This window comes from Neomonachus schauinslandi, chromosome 5, assembly GCF_002201575.2.
Source record: "Neomonachus schauinslandi chromosome 5, ASM220157v2, whole genome shotgun sequence".
In the NCBI taxonomy this organism is placed as follows: domain Eukaryota; kingdom Metazoa; phylum Chordata; class Mammalia; order Carnivora; family Phocidae; genus Neomonachus; species Neomonachus schauinslandi.
In genome coordinates this window covers 149,510,425-149,529,742 of record NC_058407.1, presented here as the reverse complement: position 1 = coordinate 149,529,742, position 19,318 = coordinate 149,510,425, and the positions used below count along the sequence as shown (strand labels likewise).

The window sequence follows — 19,318 nt, the reverse complement described above, 5'->3', positions numbered from 1 at the left end:
CTTTATTATCCCATGGTACAGACATACACTACAGCTAATTTATATCCATTCACCAGTTGGAAAACATTAGGTCATTTCCAGGTGGGACAATTATGAATAAATCCGCTACTATTTCATACTGGCTTTGTGTAGAGAGAAGTTTTTATTTCTCCTGGGTAAACACCTAGGAGTGGGATTACTGAGTTTTATGGTGAGTATATGCTTGGCTTCATCAGCACTAGCCAAACCGATTTCTTTGTTTTCCTACCAGCAATGAATGCATACTCACCAGCCTCTGATATTGTCATTGTCACTTGTTTTTCTTTCGGCCATTCTGACAGGCACATATAGATTTTGTCTACTATAAACAGCACTACAGTGAATATTCTTATGTATATATCCTTGGTGATTAGATGTGGGTGTAGCCATAAGATACATTCTTAGAACTAGAATTGGTGGGTCATAGGTAGGGTTGTGAAAGGTTGATTAGATATTGCCAAATAGCCTTCCGAGAAGGTGGGGCCAATATACACACATACCAGCTGGGAATGGCAATGCCCATTTCCCTACATCCTCACCAACACTGTGTATTAGATGATTGCTGTGTGAGTTGTTGGTGAGGACTTGAAGTAAAGCGTTAGAGCCATGCCTATCACACACAGAGTGCTAAAGGATGTTATTGTATGATTACCACCATTAATCAATCAATCACATTATTATTTGCCTCTCTCTTAGTTCCTCATCAATATATCCAGGAGTGCTTTTCTCTGAGGAGCTCAAACATTTTACCTATGGAATTTGGTTAATCCTTATAAATCTCTTAAGATGTTGGTCAGGAATTCAGGCTCTGTGGGTTTTACAGAATAGGGAAGTGTGACAGAATAGGGCCTTTCTAAGTTTACAGAACAGATCTGTGTTCCACAAGGTCAGAATTAATCTACTTTGGAATGGGAATGGACTCCTCTAGGTTACAATGGCTTTCAAACTTTTTTTTCACTGCTACCCACTTTGAGAAATACACCAAGAATCAGGACACACGTTCATACTCAAAACAAAAGTTCCCCCCAAAACCCCAATACTTGTTTTCTATTTGTTCCATCCCATTTCATTGAAAATACATTCATTGGGAGCCACTGATAAATAGATTTCAAAACCTACTACGGGTTAAGACTAGCAGTTTAAAGGGCACTGTTCTAGCATCTAGGTCACAGGTGTTGGTCTTCTGGCAATGGGAGGAATCACCGAACTGGATTCATAAATGCAAGCACAGAATCTCACACTCAGCTTTGGTTAGATTATTCCCATGTTCTTTCTTCTTCATTTCCTTGGGATGGTAGAGTTTATTCTAAAGTTCCTCAATTATTCACAAATAGCTTTTGGACTCCTTAGGTGCACTACCCATTATTAAGTGCCATTAGACTACCCATTATTAAGAGGCCTGCCTGGATTCAAATCTCACTTCCACCATCTGCTGATGATCTTGGTTAAGCCTCATCAGTCATAAAAGACTCAGTTTCCTCCTCTGTAACATGGGAGACATAATAGAGAAATCAATGAGCCAACGTGTGTAAAGCATTTAGGACAGTGTCAAGGTGTGATCCCCAGAACAGCAGCACCAGCATCCCCGGAGAACTTGTTAGAAATGTAGTTCTCGGATCTCACCCTGGATTGACTAAATCGGAAATCCCAGCGGTGGGGCTCCGCGATCTGTTTTAACAAGTCTTCTGAGGCACGCTCAAGTTTGAGAACCACAGGCTTAATACATGGTAACCATTGACAATTAGTCCCTGAGGCTGCAGAGATGAGCAGTGGGCAGATCATGGAAGGATTAATAAGCACTAACTTGACGGCAGCACCCACAGGTGAGGGCTCTAATCTGTCTCAGTCCCGGTTCCTCCTCCCTCCTCCCGCAGCACCTAGAGGGCTCGCTGATTGGTGAGGTCCCTCCGGACTATCACCACCCACCCAACCCGGGAGAGCGAAAACTGAAAGGGGCGGGACCGAGCGCCGCGAGAGAGGCACGCCTATTGGCTATAGACCACGCCGCATAGCGGGGCGGAGCTGCGCGTGCGCACGGCGAGGCGCGCCCCTGACGGCGGTTGAAAAATGGCGACTGTCGCCGAGCTGAAGGCTGGTGAGTGCGAGTGGGAAGTTTTCCGGGTGAGACGCGTCTGGCCTTCCGCCTGTGAAAGGGATGCAACGAAAGGAGGGCGCGCGGAACACAGAACCAGCCTTTTCGGGGGTCGTTCTGAGGCGTCAGGGCTCGCAGAGCGTCCGGCTGGTGTGGCGGCCGCTTCGCCGGGGCCCTGGGTGAGGGAAGGGGTCGCACAGGGGCAGTTTTGGAATCAGCTGTGAGCTGGAAGAGGAGCTACAGGACCCGCAGGGTCCTGAGAGGTCTCTAGTCCTGCACGTTGGGCCTCTGGCGCATTTGTCGGACCCCGCTCGAGCCGAGGCTTTGGGCCGCAGCTTTCATTTGGGACTGATGATTACAATACCCACATCCATTATTGGGGTTAGGTGCAACCCCTAAACCATTTGCTTACTTGTTTTACGGAATCCTTATAACAACCAGTGGGGTAGGTCCCGATCTCCATTGGGAAAACCTGGAGGTAGAAAAGTTTCCTGACTTGGCCATTCTCCTGTGTTTTTCACTCAGTTCCACAAAGGTGCGAGTCATGAAACGGGTAACGCTTGTGCCCGGTGGTTTTGACGCAGATATCCAGGCAAATAATGTATTTATAGTTGCAAGTGAGCCTTAAATGTCAGACACTGCCCAGTCCCTGTGTCACCTAATAGTCTATGTGACAACCTTATGCCCCATTTCATAGATTGGGAAATTGCGATGCAGAGAGGTGAAATAGCTCGCCCAAAGTAACTTAGCTAGAAGGAGGCAGTGCGTGAGAACCTGGATATGCTGTACCTGAATTCCAGGTCTTAAACACTGGGTGATACTGCTACCTGATTAATAAAACCAGTTCCAGTTTTCAGGGACCTTGCACTCTAAATCAGTAATTCTTAAAGATCTGGCAGAGAAGGGTTGAATCCCTTTGAGAATAGGATTCAGTAAGCATTGATACAAATGTGTATTTGGGGCACTGGGCTGATGATGAACAGTCATAAAAAAGGCATGCCTTTATCCACAAGAACAGACTTTCAGGTGAATCTGAGCACCCTCCCTGCATGAAATACAGAACACATGTAATACTGCATCAGCTTCAGAGGATTTAAAGATACTTTGGGATATTAGGCCAGGTTAAGAACTTCTTTCTGAAGAAGTTGTTACGGTACAGATTTTTAAGCATAATTAAAGGAAGGGCAAAATGGTATGGAACCTGAAAAGAAAATATAACTGGGGATTAGGAATGTCCTATGCAGATGTATCCCTTTGTTTTTTCTGCATTCCCCAGTTCTGAATATGCTTTGTGTTCAGAGAAAATGTATTTCCGCTCAACCGCTCAATTATCTTACATTGTATGGGCTTTCATTCCCCCCCCCCCCCCCCCCGCCCCCGCCACACACACCTTGGGGTAATTGGGGAGGGGCGGAGGGAGAAAGAGAATCTTGAGTAGGCTCCATGCCCACTCTGGAGCCTAGTGCTGAGCCAAAATCAGGAGTCAGTCCTTAACCCACAGAGCCATCCAGGTGCCCCTGGGCTTTTACCTTATTAAAACATTTTCACATTTTCCCACCTCACTTGGTTCTGCCTTTGAGAGGTAGAACTCATTATGTTGGAGAGGGCAGCTGAGGCATGAGCTGGTGATGAGAAAGGATAGGCTTCCTAACTCCAGCGTCATTAATACTCACTTCTCTGCTGAGTTTGAGGCTGTGCTGTGTGCTAATTGAGAGTATTTGAGACAGGATCCTGGCCAGGGAAAAAAATCTCTTCCATCTAATTTCCAAAGGTGGAATTAGAGAACCGGGGTTTGGTTATGATCCCAAGAATATGATAAGACTGGACCTTCCTTTCATGGGCCTATTACAAAGTCTGATTGGGTGATAACTGTACTTGCATACCTGCCAAAAAGGTTGAGGGGATGATTTAAAAACAAGGGACGAGAAAGGTTAAAGTTCAGTCTACATTGTGTCTCTGTAATCATATCACCCAGGTTTTTGTTGTTGTATCTTAAAGCTTAAAGGGATTTTATGTTTATGCCTACATGGATGAGCTCCTTGGGCTCCATTTATTAATTTTTCTTTATTTTGGTGTAGTTATTTGGTGCCTTTGGCAGGGCACTGTACAGTATTAAACTATGTTTATTACACCAATAGTATTCAGCACTGTATTATAATGCTCCCAGGTAGCATTTATTGAGCTCTTACTATGTTCTAGGCACTGTGCATGAGATGTGTTGATTGTCTGGGTTTGTTATTTAGCCATTAGGGACAATGTGAAAAAAGAGGTTCCAGACCACTGCAAGGAATGATGCCAGTTCAGCTCTATGCCCCTCAGTGTCCATACTGGTATTTATGGTTAAATCTCATTATCACAACCGATATTGTAATAGGACCTTTGCTCATCAAGAAGAAGTTAGATTACATTCAGCATATATATCCCTGATTCTTTAAGATGGCAATGATATAGCTACGTGTTAGATTCCTGTCTAGGCTTACAATTTCAAAATCCTGTTTTTTTAAGGAAGTTAACTCATAAGTGTCTTTAAAAAACAAACAAAACCCAAAGAAACACCTTTTTGTTCAGAATGGGCCACTCCCCAGCGGTTATCTGGGTATCAGAGGTTTTTATCAAAAAAGACAACAAATTCCTTCCTTTTATGGGATGTACTTGTTATCTTTAACCATCTTTCTAGACCAGAGGTTTTTAGTGACACAGACCTATCTGCAGTGGTAAATGCTCTTGAAAATATAGGAGACGGGAAATTTCAGGCCCCAATAAGCCAAGGATAATTCTGCATTCCCTTTTCCTCCCTCCCTGAAGATGCATACCAGACTATAGCTTCCCACGGTGATGATGCTGGAAAGAGAAACTTGAATTTGCTTAAATATATTAAAACAGCAAATCATTGCAACTTGAGAACTTTATTTTTTATTACAAACATGATGCTAATCGGATAACTTCCATTCAGCACATTGTTTAGATAAAAACAATGGCTACTAGGCCATTTACCTTTTAAACATTTTTCTTCAAAGTATGCCTAAGAATGACCAAATTTAATCTGTAATTGAAGCATTAATGTTTTATGTTTAACAGTTTTAAAGGACACGTTGGAGAAAAGGGGAGTATTAGGGCATTTAAAAGCAAGGATCCGAGCTGAAGTTTTCAATGCCCTAGATGATGAAAGCGAACCCCGACCATCATTGTCTCATGAAAACCTTCTAATTAATGAACTAATTCGGGAGTATCTGGAGTTCAACAAATATAAGTACACAGCATCTGTCCTCATATCAGGTAAGAGGTTATTATTACTTGCCTGAAACAAAATCTGCTTTTTCCCTTCCCTCACTTCTCAGAAAATATTTAGGCTGAAAATCTAATTCCATTACCACATGGTGTCATCCAGGTGCCTGGGACGTAAAAAGCTCCTGGGCTCTTTCCATAGCTTGAATACGTTCTCATGGGGCTTATTGTATTGTAGGGGAAAATAAATACCTAAACACTTAAACTAGGTGCATACTTTGAAAAATCATCTGTATTTCCTGATACTAAATAAAAAGTTGTTTACATTTTATCTTGTTTGCTGCCAGCTTTTTTCTGTGTAGATGCTTTAAAAATACAGTTTCAGAGGCTCAGTCAGTTAAGCATACAACTCTTGATCTCAGCTCAGGTCTTGATCTCAGGGCCTTGGGTTTGAGCCCTGAGTTGGGCTCTGCGCTTGGCCTGGAACCTACTTAAAAAGGATTGGGAAGGTAAACTCCAAACTCACTGTAATGATAGGAGGGAGAGAAGTGGTGTTGGGGGGAGGAGGTGGGCTGTTAAAGAGATATCTATCTCGTATATTTTATTTCTGAAGAAAGTAAGTAAATAACTGAAAAGAATGCACATTAATCAGGATAGACTTTCCTCTGGGCTTGGGGGAGAAATGGGATTGGAAGGATTGCTTTGTTTAAGGTTTAATCTGTGCTTTAAGACTATTTCATGCCTCATCAAAAAAAAGAAACCATGAAGTAGATTTTGGAAGAGAGAATGAATTCTTGGTGATGTTGGAACTTTTCCATTTAATAGATTTTTTAAAATTAACATTCTATATCTTTAATGTTAAGCACATATCTTAACTGAATAAAGACTGGTGAGTTTCAGTGGTTTAAGGATCTTCAGAATCAGCCTCCACTTGCCTCAGTTTGTTATAGATGGCTGTATAATACTATTAACACTCAGAAAAGAAAATTATGAAAATATAATGAATTAAGTCTTGGACCTGGGCTTCCCTAGAATGAAATGTAGTCATAATAGTCAAATTTCATGTTAAGTGTCTTGGCTTTTTTAAAAAACTAAGGTATAATTAACAATGCAATATTCCTTTTTTAGTGTACAGTTCTATGGATTTTACCAAATGTATACAGTTGCGTAACTACCACCTCAGTTACAATCACTGTAGAGAATATTTTTATCACCTCAAAACATTCTCTGTGCCCTGTTTTAGTCAACTTCTTCACCTACCCCAACCCCTAACAACCACTGATCTGTTTTTTTCTGTACCTGTCATTTGCCTTTTCCGGAATGTCATATAAATGAGCCTATTCAGGATGTAGCCTTTTGAGTCTGTTTCCTTTCACTTAGCATAATGCATTTCAGATTCAGCTGTGTTGGTTTTCCCCCCACTGAATATCAGCATTCCTTTGTATTGCTGTGCCAATTTATCTATTATCAGTTGATGGCCAGTTGTGTATATATTTTGGCAATTATCAATCAAGCTGCTGTAAACATTCACCACAAGTTTTTGTGTGAATGTAAGCTTTCATTTCTCTTGGGTAAAGAGCTAAGAGTGGGATTGCAGGTTATGTGTGGTAAGTACATGCTTACCTTTATAAGAAATGGCTCAACTGTTTTCCAAAGTGGTTGTACCATTTTGCTCTCCTACTAGCAAAGCAAAGGGTGAGAGTATCCAGTTGCCCTGTATCCTTGCCAGCACTTGATATTTGGGTTAATTTTACTTTTAGAGTTATTGCCACCAAATGGATATTGTTACTGTCCTGTATTTAATTCGTAGGCTTCTTCAGAAAAAGACTACTGAAGTCCAGTATGCAGAAACATATGTTCCCAACCAAAAATTGGGGGATTTAAAAAATGAATTTATGTTAAACTCTGTTAAGTTATACATATAACAAAATGATATTTTGAAAATCATAAAATCACATACAATTGGATCTGCCTTGGTATGTGTCATCATCACTCTTCCAAAATCTGGAAAGTCTGTATAACTGGTAAGTGGTTCTTACCAAAATCATATGTGCTTTTTAGATGAATGAAGACTCATGATTTTTCCTCTAGAATCTGGTCAACCTGTAGTTCCATTGGACAGACAGTTTCTCATCCGTGAACTAAATGCATTTGAAGAATCAAAGGATGATACAATGTAAGAAGTTTTTTTAAGTAAAGTTTTTAAAAATAAAAATTTAAAAGGAAGTTTTTGGATATTGTTGTATTGGAGCTGTAATCACGTAGTGGTTTTATTTCATTTTAATTGAGCAGGTGTTTATTTGGTTCGAGTATGCCTCTGACACTGCACCGAATCCAAGGTGCGTAGCAATGAACGGGACAAGGCCTCTGCTCCCTGGAGCTAAAATTCCTGTGGCTTCAGTGGCCTGAGCATCTGTCTCACTAAGGGTCACTCTTCTTGGCTTCTTGATGCATCCCTTTTTTTTTCTTCTGAGGCTTTACTCTGTCAGTTGTTTTCTTGCTCATGATGAACTCTTCCTCCTGATTGTTTCCTTCACTTCAACTTAGGAATATACTCAGATCTCCCAAAAAAACCAGTCAGCTTGTTTTTACCACTGAACTTAGTGAAAACCAACCATCTGCTTTCATTTTGTCACTCTCCCCTCTTTTGCCTTCTTTGCATATTAAATTCTTCCTTCACCATTTATACTGAAACTATGCTCTTGAAAAGAAGGGTGACCACTTTCTAGTAGTTTCTTAGTTCTATTCCTACCTCAAAGTTGCTTAAACTTTTTCCAGAGGATCCCTGAATGGCAAAAAAAAAAAAAAAAAATTGTACCTAGGACACTCAAAGCAGCCTGCCCCCCCCCAAGAAATTTCTTTGAAGTCTTGAGCGTTTTCCCTTTCTAAAAATTTCTTGAATTTTTTTCTTTCTGCTTCATGGTATAATTGTTTTACCATAAAAATGTTATAAATGACATAGCAATTAAATTGGACTCTCCCACAAATCTTTGTACAATTAATGTTCCCGGATCATATGCCACTTTTATCCTGTACTTTGTCCCAAGTCCCCGGCACCAAGAGTGGGTGTATATCTGTATTTCCAATTTGAGAAGCTCAGTTTTACTTGAGTTTCTGTAGCATTTTGTAATAGTGACTATTCTCCCTTAAAACATTTTTTTTGTCATTTGTCTTTTATGAACCTTTACTGTCTAGGTTTTTCTATCTGTAATAGTGTTCTCAGTTTCTTCATTGGCTCCTTTAGGGTTCCTTTAAATCGTGAGCACTCTCCAAGTTTTGTCCTTAACAAAACTTTTCTTCCTGTCCCCTTACCCACTTTTCTAAGTATGCCTGAGTCTTTAATGATGCCTCCATGCTGGTGACTCTGCTTTAAATCTGACAGATCCTCTGAATTACGGACCCACATTTCTGCTGGCATCTCAAACTCGGTGTGTCCAAAAATGAAATGTGTTATTTTCACCTCCTTAAACCCCGCTTGTAGGTTCCTCATATAGCCATTCGGGTCTTAAACTCAGAGTCCATGTACAGTTATGGCTCCTTCCCCTCTCTCTACCAGTCACTCTGTGGGCTCCATGACTTCTGCCTCTGTACTGTTCAGAAGCCATCTGTCTGCTTTTCTGTCTCTAGTCACTTTCTTTCCTGACTTACCTTCATACTGCCAACAGCGGGCTTTCTAAAAGACAGTTACTGCTTTGTTTGAAACATTTCCATTGTAGGGCTGCCTGGCGGGTTAGTCGGTTAAGCCTCGGACTCTTAATGTCAGCTCAGGTCTTGAGTTCAAGGCCCGTGTTGGGCTCCACGTCCGTAAAAACAACAAAACAAAACATCTCCATTGCGAAGTTTTCAGATTTTAAAAAGTAATATGGATGGTATATTTGAAATTTGCTGGGAGAGTAGAACTTAAATGTTTTCTCACCCATGAAAGGAACACACACAAAGTAAATCGGTGAGGTGATGGGTATGTTACTTAACTCAATGACGGGAATTCCTTCGCAGTGTGTGTGTGTGTATATCAAATCATCATGTTCACTTTAAATACCTTACAATTTTATTTCTCAATTATACCTCAGTAAAGCTGGGGGAAAGAAGTAAAGCAAATACTAGATACATATATGCCAGTGTTGAGCATAACGTGGCTGTCCGTAAATACATTGTTATTTTTCAGGAAAACTTAAGAATTTTCACACAAAGTAGGATAAAGTCTAGAATAGCCTTTGTTCGGTCAAGCCGTGCCACCAAATGAGTTTGTGCCAAATTTATGAAGAACACTTTCAGAGTTTTTGTGTTTCACCATTGCAAATAAGGTTATGGTAAGGCTGAACTTAAAAAAAAAAATTCTTTTTTAAACTTTTATTTAAAAAAAATCTTAATATCCATGAATTTGTGGATTAAATATGCAAGCTTTCAATTTTCTAATAACATTTTAAAATATCTGAATCTTAAAAATTTTAAATCTTAAAACTTCATTGATGTTAATTTAAGAACAAAATTGTTCGAACTTAAAAATCTACTTGAACCAATTAGCTCTTTGGGAAACATGGGTTTAAAATTAAACAAAAGACGGATCTTACATTCCTAGATCTAAGAGTTACAATATAAGGTATGCTTTCCTAAGAGCTGAGGCATCTTAAATAGAAAAACTTAACTTTCCTGCTCTCACCATGGTCTGAAGAAGTTGGCATGCAAGCAGTTAATTACTGCTGCATAACTGAGCGCCCCAGGATTTGGTGGCTTGAAACAACAATCATTTATTCTCTGTGGTTGGTCTGGAATCTATGGGTGGTTCTGGTGCTCAGCGAGAGCTGGAGATTCCAGTTACAATGTAGCCAGGGAGGCCCTCATCTGAAGGGCTGCCTGGGGCTGCAGGATCCCCTTCTGTGTGGCTCGCCAACATGGCTGCTTGCACCAGGCCCCCATTCCTTCCATGGCTACCTTTCCCTGGGACAGCTCTGGTGTCCTCATGACGTGGCAGCTGACTTCCCCCAGAGAGAGTGGCCCAGAGAGAAGGCACGGAGGTAGCCACGGTACACAGTGCTTTATGACCTAGTCTTGGAAGTTGCACAGTGCTGTCACTTAATACCTTACTTGGTTCCTAGAAATGACTTGAGCCCACACTCCAGGGGAGGGCAGTTAGGCTCCACCTCTTGAAGGGAAAGGAATATCCTACTTTAAACTATCACATCAGCTAATAAATAGATAGCTCGAAAAAATCAGATAAATTGTATTTTCAATGATGAGATTAGAAACGAAGAAAACATTTCTGTTGTACCTCTCTTCATTGTCAGCAAGTAGCTTCCCTTTGTGCCGGGGTACTAATAGAAATCACCAGGCAGATTATTGTCATGAAAAGAATATGGGACTTGGAGTTCAAGTAGAAAGTTTGTTTACTTACAGAGGAATCTCCAGCAAATTCCCTGAGCTGTGGTGGGATGATGATTAGGACATTCACAAGGAGAGGATAAAATGGAGAGAGGTTTGGGGCGCCTGCGTGGCTCAGTCGTTAAGAGTCTGCCTTCCGCTCGGGTCATGATCCCAGGGTCGTGGGATCGAGCCCCGCATCGGGCTCCCTGCGCTGCGGGAGGCCTGCTTCTCCCTCGCCCTCTCCCCCGCTTGTGTTCCCTCTCTCGCTGTGTCTCTCTCTGTCAAATAAATAAGTAAATCTTTTTTTTTTTTTCTTCTAAGGTTTTATTTATTTGACAGAGAGAGAGAGAGAGAGCACACAAGCAGGAGGAGTGGGAGAGGGAGAAGCAGGCTTCCCGCGGAGCAGGGAGCCCGATGCGGGGCTCGATCCCAGGACCCTGGGATCATGACCTGAGCCGAAGGCAGACACTTAACGACTGAGCCACCCAGGCGCCCCAATAAGTAAATCTTAAAAAAAAAAAAATGGAGAGAGGTTAGAGTGTTTTGTAAACTGTAAAAATAGCCTTTTTTTAAACCTGCCCTCCCTCCCTAAAAATAGCTTATTAAATGTTAGTTCTTACTCAACTCCTGAATAGCTAACATTTATATACCATTTAATATGTGCCAGGCACAGTCCTAAGCACTTGGTATTTATTAACTCATTTAGTCCACAGCAACCCTAGGAGGTAAGGGCTACACTTATCTTCATTTGTAGAGGAAGAAACATGTATCAGGGTGGGGACATTAAGAATCTTGTTGAGGTCAAGTGGTGAAGCCAGGATTTGAACCCAGGCAGTCTGGCTTTCGGGCCATATGACCTTCTTTAGGCAAGGATTTATTCACCCAGTTAAGTGTTTACTGAATACCTACCGTGTATCAGACAGTGCTAGGCACTGGGAAATCTCAACTGGACTTGAAAGGCGGAATTCCTGTGTACTGATGGATTGACCTTGTATTTCAGTTTAGATGATGTTTAAGTTGTTAACATGGGTTCTCTGGGTTTTTAAATTGTCTTTCGAGTTAAATGGTACTCTTAAATTTAGAAAAGCATGAATAGTTTGCAGTTTGGATAGTAACTGTGCATCTTCTTTCTTTTAAGTCTGGAGAATTACCTGGCTGTTTTGGTGGCAGAGGCTGCCTTAAAGAAGAGAGATTTTAAGCTTTTCCTCTATCTGCAATTTTAATTGATTTTGCTTTTCTTCCTGCTACAGACCTCTTTTATATGGAATTTTAGCTCATTTCTTGCGTGGAACTAAGGATGACCTCCAAAATCCATTTCTGAGAGGGTCTTCACTTCAGCCTCCAAACCCAAATCTTGGCGAACAACCTAGCAGAAGAAAGCAAAGGGGTATGAATTTCCTGGGATTCACCATTTAGCTGTCAGCAAGTATTTTTTCTTCTTTTGTTTTTTAAATTTTTTTAAAGATTTTATTTTTAAGGAATCTCCACACCCATCGTGGGACTCAGACTCACAACCCCGAGATCAAGAGTCACATGCTCCACTGACTGAGCCAGCCAGGTGCCCCGAGTATTTTTTTCTTCTTAAATATTTTTCTCTCAGGTCACCTGGGTGGCTCAGTCGGTTAAGCGAGTGCCTTCGGCTCAGGTCATGATCCCAGGGTCCTGGGATTGAGCCCCATGTGGGTCTCTCTGCTCAGCTGGGAGCCTGCTTCTCCCTCCGCCTCTGCTTGCTTCTCCCCCTGCTTGTGCTCTCTCTCTCTCAAATAAAATTTTAAAAAAAAATTTTTTTTGTCTCTCAGGAATAGTTTTTCCTGAGCTTTTGAGTCATAGTTTAATTCTACTTACATCTAATATAATTTGAGTCTGTGTTACTTATCCTCCAAAAAACAAAATGGTGTTTGGAAAGAGAATTTTGAGGGGATGGGGGAATGACTGGACAAAATTCTTAGATATTGTTTCTATGCCAAAGTATGGAAAAACCTGATTTTCACATAGATTTGTATTTGGGACAGCTTAGATCATTGGCATACTCAATAAATAGATTTTTATCAAATCATCACTTTTTTTTTCACCTCCAAGACTGAAGAAAGGCAAGATTGCTGAATACAGATAGAGAAGTCACAGGTGTCTGTATTCTTTGCATTTTTAGGATACCGTTGGTGAAAGACTGATCGTTACCTACGGATAACATATTCCTAGGAGAATAGCCCCTATTTCTTTCAGAATGTTCACTCTTTAAATGAGCTTTCAGTTGTGATCACATCGGCAATAGGATCTCAGTGTGATCATCTGAACTGAACGGCTTATAGCTCCTTCTTTGCAACCTTGGTAGAATTGATCTCTTTCTAAGGACAGTCAGAGGTGGGGCTCAGGCAGCAGATCAGCAGAACAAATCTAAATCTTGAATGTTGAAATAAACTTCTAGGAAACATCTAAAATACAAATTGTCTTTCGTAGTTTTCATAGACTGCTGTGAGCAGTAGTGATGCCGTTAAATATTTGTTGTGTCTCCTAAGATCTGAAAATGAAGTATTTGTGAAGCAAGGTTACTTTTGTGGGTTATTTCTGATTTCACTAGGAGTTACTCATCTATGTATCTTAGAACGCTGAGCTGGTGGACCATTGAAAAGGAAATCACCCCCACCTCCTTACTTTACAGTTGAGAAAACCAGTACTGAGAGGTTAAGTGACTCCTCTAAAGCCTACAGCTGATCATTTTTAGCAGAATCAGCATCTCCGAGTGCCATTCCTGTACACTTTTCCACTTAAAGAATGTAAAGTTTTCCTAGTTCCCTTTTCAGGGCTTGGTAAGGAACTGTCATTAGTGGCTACTATTTGACAAGTACTTAAAAAGCAAAACGAAAAAAAAAAGCAAAACAAAACACACAAGTAGGCAAGTAAATCTCTAAGCATTCATATAATACAACGTAAAATTCTCTTGACTCTCTTCCCTCTTGTCTCTCCCTAACTCCCCAATCTCCATCCCTTCCATGGAAGGTCCCTATTAGCAGCTTGGGCGGGGGGGGGGGGGGGTCTCCTTCTGGACTCATTTCTGTGCATGTAAATTTATATGTACTGCTATTCGACATGTTATCCTGAGATTTGCTTTGTCTTCCCTTGTTTGTCAATATGTGTAGATCTGCTTCGACCTCATTCTTAACTTTGTGTAGTATTGCATAGCATTGCTAATCATCCCTTACTGATGGACTTCTTTGTTTTTAAGTTTACCGTATTGTAATGTAGAATTACTTCTTTGTCCACGTAAGTATTTCTCTTATGTGGATGCCTAGAAGTACAGTTGCTGGTTCAAAGCATATGCATATTAAAAAATGTAGTAGATGTTGTCTAATTCCCCTCCAAAAAGGCTTTACCTACCAAGAATATATGCTAATACCAGTTTCTCTATTTAATTGCCACCAGGGGATACTGTACACGTGGACACCTGCTAACACAGCAAACCCATGACAGGGGTAGTTTCAGTCCCATAAGCAAAAATAACCTCTTGAGAAGTCACTTTTCTGGCTTACAAGCTTTTTATTTTTATTTATTTATTTTCAGGTGTACAATATAGCAATTCAGCACTTCCATACAACACCCCAGTGCTCATCACAAGTCCCCTCCTTAATCCCTATCGCCTGGTAATCCATTAGTGTGTTCTCTAGAGTTAAGAGTGTTTTTTTGGTTTGTCTTTTTTCTTCCTTTGTTCATTTGTTTTGTTTCTTAAATTCCACATATGAGTGACGTCATTGGTGTTTGTCTTTCTCTGACTTATTTCGCTTGGCATGATACTCTCTAGCTCCATCCATGTCATTGCATGGCTTGTAAGCTTTCTATAATCCATCTCATTCATGGCTAATGACTAATAGCCAAGTTACAAGTAACAGAGTATTTCTTAACCCAGTTCTGTTCTTTTGAGATGTGGGTAGAATAGCTAGTGGTAGCTTTACACCGTGGAGGTGGGAGGGCTGGAGCGTGGGTGTGTGTGTGCGTGGGAGAGAGGGCGCACTAGTTGCTTTGGGGCCTCTAGAGACATCAGAGAATCCAGTTCAAGTCAGTAGAGCTTTGGGTGCGTGTTCTGTGGAAAGCTCCGGGCAGGCTCAGAGGTGAGGAGGATGGCTGAGCTAATAGAAGAACAGGGATTTTGCAAATTATTTTTCTTGACCGTCAAAACTTTTCTTGATAACGGTGAACTCTTTGTGCAATGATTTGTGAAGCATTAGCAGCCACAAATGGCATTTTGTCCCAGTAACACATGTCAGCATTTACTTTCAGCGTCCACTTTCTCAGTTCTAGCTTACTGTTTGATAGAAACATGTTTTATTTTGACAACATGGAAAGGTTATGAAAATAGTAAAATATTACTCAGATTACAGTACCTGATCTCTACAGAAGCTCATCTAACTGAGTTATAACACACTAAGATGAAATTGTCTTGGGTGTGAACACAAGTCTAAAGCATGCCAACACCAAAGCACTTTTATCACAGCTCCCAAAGAGCTGGAAAAAATGAACAGTGTAGACACACTTGCCTCTGGGATGGTAACCAGTTCATTAGGGCTGCTGATGTCAGTGCTTGAGACACTGGAGGCAAAGTAGGTTCTAGCTATAAGTAAAAGACCAGATATTTTGTAACAGAGAAAATCATTAGTAGTGCAACTTTATTGCACATCGGTGAAGTGCATGAATCACATACTTCTTAGTAATGCTTTCCTAGAAAACCTAAAATGTCTGTGGCCTCAGGATATTGTTAATTTTGTTCTGTCCAGCAAAGCTGCCTAAAAACAAGGGAGATAGTCCTCCGTGATCCAGACCTGCAGTCTCCAGTCTTTATGAGGACGATCAGAGCTGCCAGGGACTAGCAGGCCTGGGTGTAGAATCAGGTTGTCTTTAGAATTAGAAAATCCAGGATGTGTTTTTGGTGCTAAAATTGCATGTTTCTAACAACTGTCTAAATTTGTATTCTTTTTCTCCTGTCATCAAAATCATAAAAATGGGTTTTTCCAGTGTAAAAGTGTCCAGGGAATATTTTCAGTTTTTCACGGTTTCTCAGAATTTAGTCTTCACCTTGCATTTTTGTTGCGTTTGGATATTAAGTCTCTTCAGGTTCTTTTAATCCAAGGCACTTCTGCCTTCTACCCCTTTCTCCCCATGACAAAAATTCAGCAGAAGTGACTAGGACCCCTTCGATCCCCAGAGCACAGGGGGTGGTCACAGGGGCTCTGGGCTCTTCTGAACTCTCACGGAGCTTTATTGTTGCGTCTTCGGCTGAAGAACATTTTCTACGATTTCTTGGGTATTTTCTGATGTGGGTAGGAAAATGTAAACTCTGCTAGTTTTTTCTTGCCACAAGAGGGTGCTGCTGAGAGGCATTTCTATTTGAAGGTGGTTTGTTTTTTGTTTTTGTTTTTAGTTGAAGAACTTTGGCATCCCTCAAAATGTTAATTGAATACCCTGTCCTTTCTCTCATTCCATTCCTTACATATCGTGTAAGAGAAGTTTGTAACTGCTCCTTACACATGGGTTTACTCCACGGTGCTCTCTGTTGCCTTAAAAACACTTGACAGTGAGTCTTTAGTACTAAATGTTTCTGACTTCTTCAATAATGTTTTTAAAATGGTGAGTTTATTTCATTGTCCTAAGCCACCTAAAGAACTCCTACAATATTAAATCCATAACATCCAAAAATACGTGTAGGTATGTCTGCACACTTCCTACTTTGACTTGGGATAAGTACTGACATTGGTTTCTGTTCATTTCAGATGACCACCGAAGAACGGAGAAGGGGAATAGTGCTAACACTGAAGAGCCTCTCGTTTCTCAAGCAGTGAAGAGATGACATTTCCATTTGGGGCACCTTTTGTCTTAAAATTGACATATTTATTCTCCCAACGTAACCAACATACATCACTAACATTTGTCCTTTGTAGAAATTTGAGTTTCTGCAAAACATTTAGCCTTCCTATTTTACTACAATTGTGAATAAAGGCTAACTCTGTCATCTAGCTTCCTGGATTTGACTAGAAAGAAAATACATTGTTTTTAGAAAGTATTTTAAAGGTTTTTAAATTTGTGAGCACTGGAAGGATTTTTTAGTACCCCGTTATTCTTAAAAAAATAAATAAAATTCAGGTCTTTATAGCCATATGCTCTGCTCTTTAACAAGCCTACATTAATTAAATTTCCTTCAGGCTGGAATTATGTGGATTTGTAGAAAAATTCATTTACATTTCTAAAAAATACTTAAAAGAACATTAAAGCCAGAAAAATTTAATTCCTATGAAGTTTGGTTTTTTGTTTATGATTAGCGGTTTTTCAGATAACCATTTATAATTCAGTTTAAATATCTGAATTTCTATCTAAATTTGAACTTTTAAACTAGGTAACAATGTGCTTTTTCTTTCCTTAGACCATTTTGGCTCCTACTGGAAGATTTAATTAAAAGGTAGAGGGGGAAATAATTCTTTTAATTTTGCTGTAAGTAAAACAAAGAGTTTATTTTATTATATAAAGAATGTGGAATCAGCATGAAGAGACAGGCTTTAGGAGAAATACCAGAAAGCACCTCTTAAAAGATGGCATTGTTTAACCTCCATGTGGCCTTCAGTGATGCAATCACAAGATGAGCTCTAAAAGAGCCAGTCCCTACTTTTCTGGACTCACTGCATGTCAATTTTTTATTCTTGGGATAGAAAAATGGTAAGAGCTCTTCCTGTGCTATCTCTAAAATGCTGTTTTGATATTTACTAAGACATTTTTATAACGTGGAGTCTCCAGATGATGGCACTGACAGCAGCCGTGTTAATAGCACATGATTGGCAGAAGTATAAAGTGTATTCGGCAAAACTGCCTGGGTGCCCACATACCGACAGCATTTAACTTGAATGTTTTCCACAGGGCAAGTGAGAAGGGCTGTAGGTGGCTAAATTGGCATTCTCTTCAGAGTGTCGATTCTGTGCTGTCTTTTGAAACTTTTGAGTGTATATTTGGTGTAAATTCTTGATGAACCAAGAGTTTTTATCTGAATGCAGAGTATTATTAAAGAAATCCCCTTAAGCCATACTTTACAAGTGAGAGGAGTTTGAGCGGCCCTGTTGATGAGCTAGGATTACAGAAGAGATGTAGACGTACTGTAAGGGCTCATTTCCATTTTTCAAATCAAATCTGTAGTATCTGATAACAATTATGAATTCCACTGTATTGTATGTGAGAATATAAGTATCTGTATTCTTCTCAGAGGACTTGGTTTACATCCAAGGATGTTGGCAGTGGACGCTAAGTTTACCTCAGAAATTATAATCATGCAGGACTAGATTAAGAAAAAATGCTGGAGTTTATAATTTTGGTTATTGCTAAACAGAATTGTCACATGTAGTCCATAGTGTGTTTGTATGCATTATTGTGTAACTTGTTTGTACCTAGGCAACTTTTATACTTTCAATGTATTACTTAATAAAAAACAGTTAATTCAACTCGCCTTTGTGCAAAGGGTGTTCCTATGACTCTTCTGTCACCAAGAGGTGGGCACCAGGACAGGAAGAATGTTGGAGGTGGCTCCCCAGGCCTGCCTTCAGGATCTCCAGCGGCCTAGTTGTTGGAGGGTATAGTGTGAGGTGGAGGGAGGGGAAATTTCCTGGTGTGTGGGCCCCTGGCATCAGCCACATCACCCTGCAACACTTAAGTCTTCATCCAGGAGGCTGATGGTGTCAGTCTCCAGGGGGACAGCATTGTAACCTGGGGGGCCACTTAGGGGTTTGAAAAAGCATATTTAGTAGTATGTTTTTCTATTTGCAAAGGAGAAAAACCACCTATTTTCGAAATTGAGATTTTTATGATTTCCTCAAAGGAACTTAGGTTGAAAAATCTGCTCTAGAAATTTTTATACTCAGGATTTTTGAACGGTGTCAATTTATAAGCCAGTTGTTGAAAAAGGTGCTGCATGGCCTGAGACATTTAAAAAAAAAACTGAGGGAAAGACAAGACAAATAGAAATACAGAGGACCCATTGAACTATTCACATACCTCATAAACTACATCAGTACATCATTGCTGGTGGTTTTCATGGGGTTGTTGGGAGAAGTTCTCTTCCAGAAATAGAAGTTTTAGGAGAAGATTTGGACTTACAGAAAAATAGGATGTGAATTGAGACTGAAGAGGGGTTTAGGAAAAGTGGAAATATAAAACCTGGGCAGTCTAAAAACCCAGCAGGAGCAGAGGTGGTGTTTGAAGATGATAAATTTAGCTTAGCATGTATGTTTGCACAGAGTAAACTGATTGCTTTATAATTATGTGCAAGAATGCAATTGTATATGACTCACATGCCTGTATGATTATATAAAATTTGATGTGTTCTTTCAACCTAAAGCCAAGTGTACATGAAGGATTAACATTGTGAGAAGATGCCTTTAAAGGCATTTGGGACAGTGCTTCGCAGCCACGTGGTATTTGATTTTTGTTAACTATTTTGCAAGGATTGTATGGTCTTTGTTCATTTTTTTTTATTTTTAATTTCTTTTAAAGGTTTTATTTATTCATTTGACAGAGCACAAGCAGGGGGAGCGGCAGGCAGAGGGAGAAGCAGGCTTCCCGCTGAGCAGGGAGCCTGATGCAGGACTCGATACCGGG

General features: G+C 40.3%; 1 protein-coding gene across 8 annotated transcripts; it reads left to right on the top strand.

Moving 5' to 3' along the window:
- The first annotated feature begins 2,056 nt into the window (after window positions 1-2,056).
- On the top strand, window positions 2,057-18,159 carry CEP20 (centrosomal protein 20). 8 transcript variants are annotated; one of them, XM_021698312.1, is made up of 5 exons: window positions 2,057-2,113; window positions 5,189-5,386; window positions 7,427-7,511; window positions 11,947-12,083; window positions 16,456-18,159. In XM_021698312.1, exons 1-5 carry the CDS (start codon window positions 2,086-2,088, stop codon window positions 16,530-16,532), a joined length of 525 nt encoding a protein of 174 aa, XP_021553987.1. In that variant the 5' UTR covers window positions 2,057-2,085; the 3' UTR covers window positions 16,533-18,159. The 8 variants fall into 8 exon arrangements, with proteins under 8 accessions (XP_021553987.1, XP_044771567.1, XP_021553990.1 ...); XM_021698315.2 differs by having other exon boundaries at window positions 2,067-2,113; window positions 11,947-12,114; window positions 16,456-16,533; XM_021698313.2 differs by having other exon boundaries at window positions 2,067-2,113; window positions 11,947-12,118; window positions 16,456-16,513.
- Window positions 18,160-19,318: the final 1,159 nt, after the last annotated feature.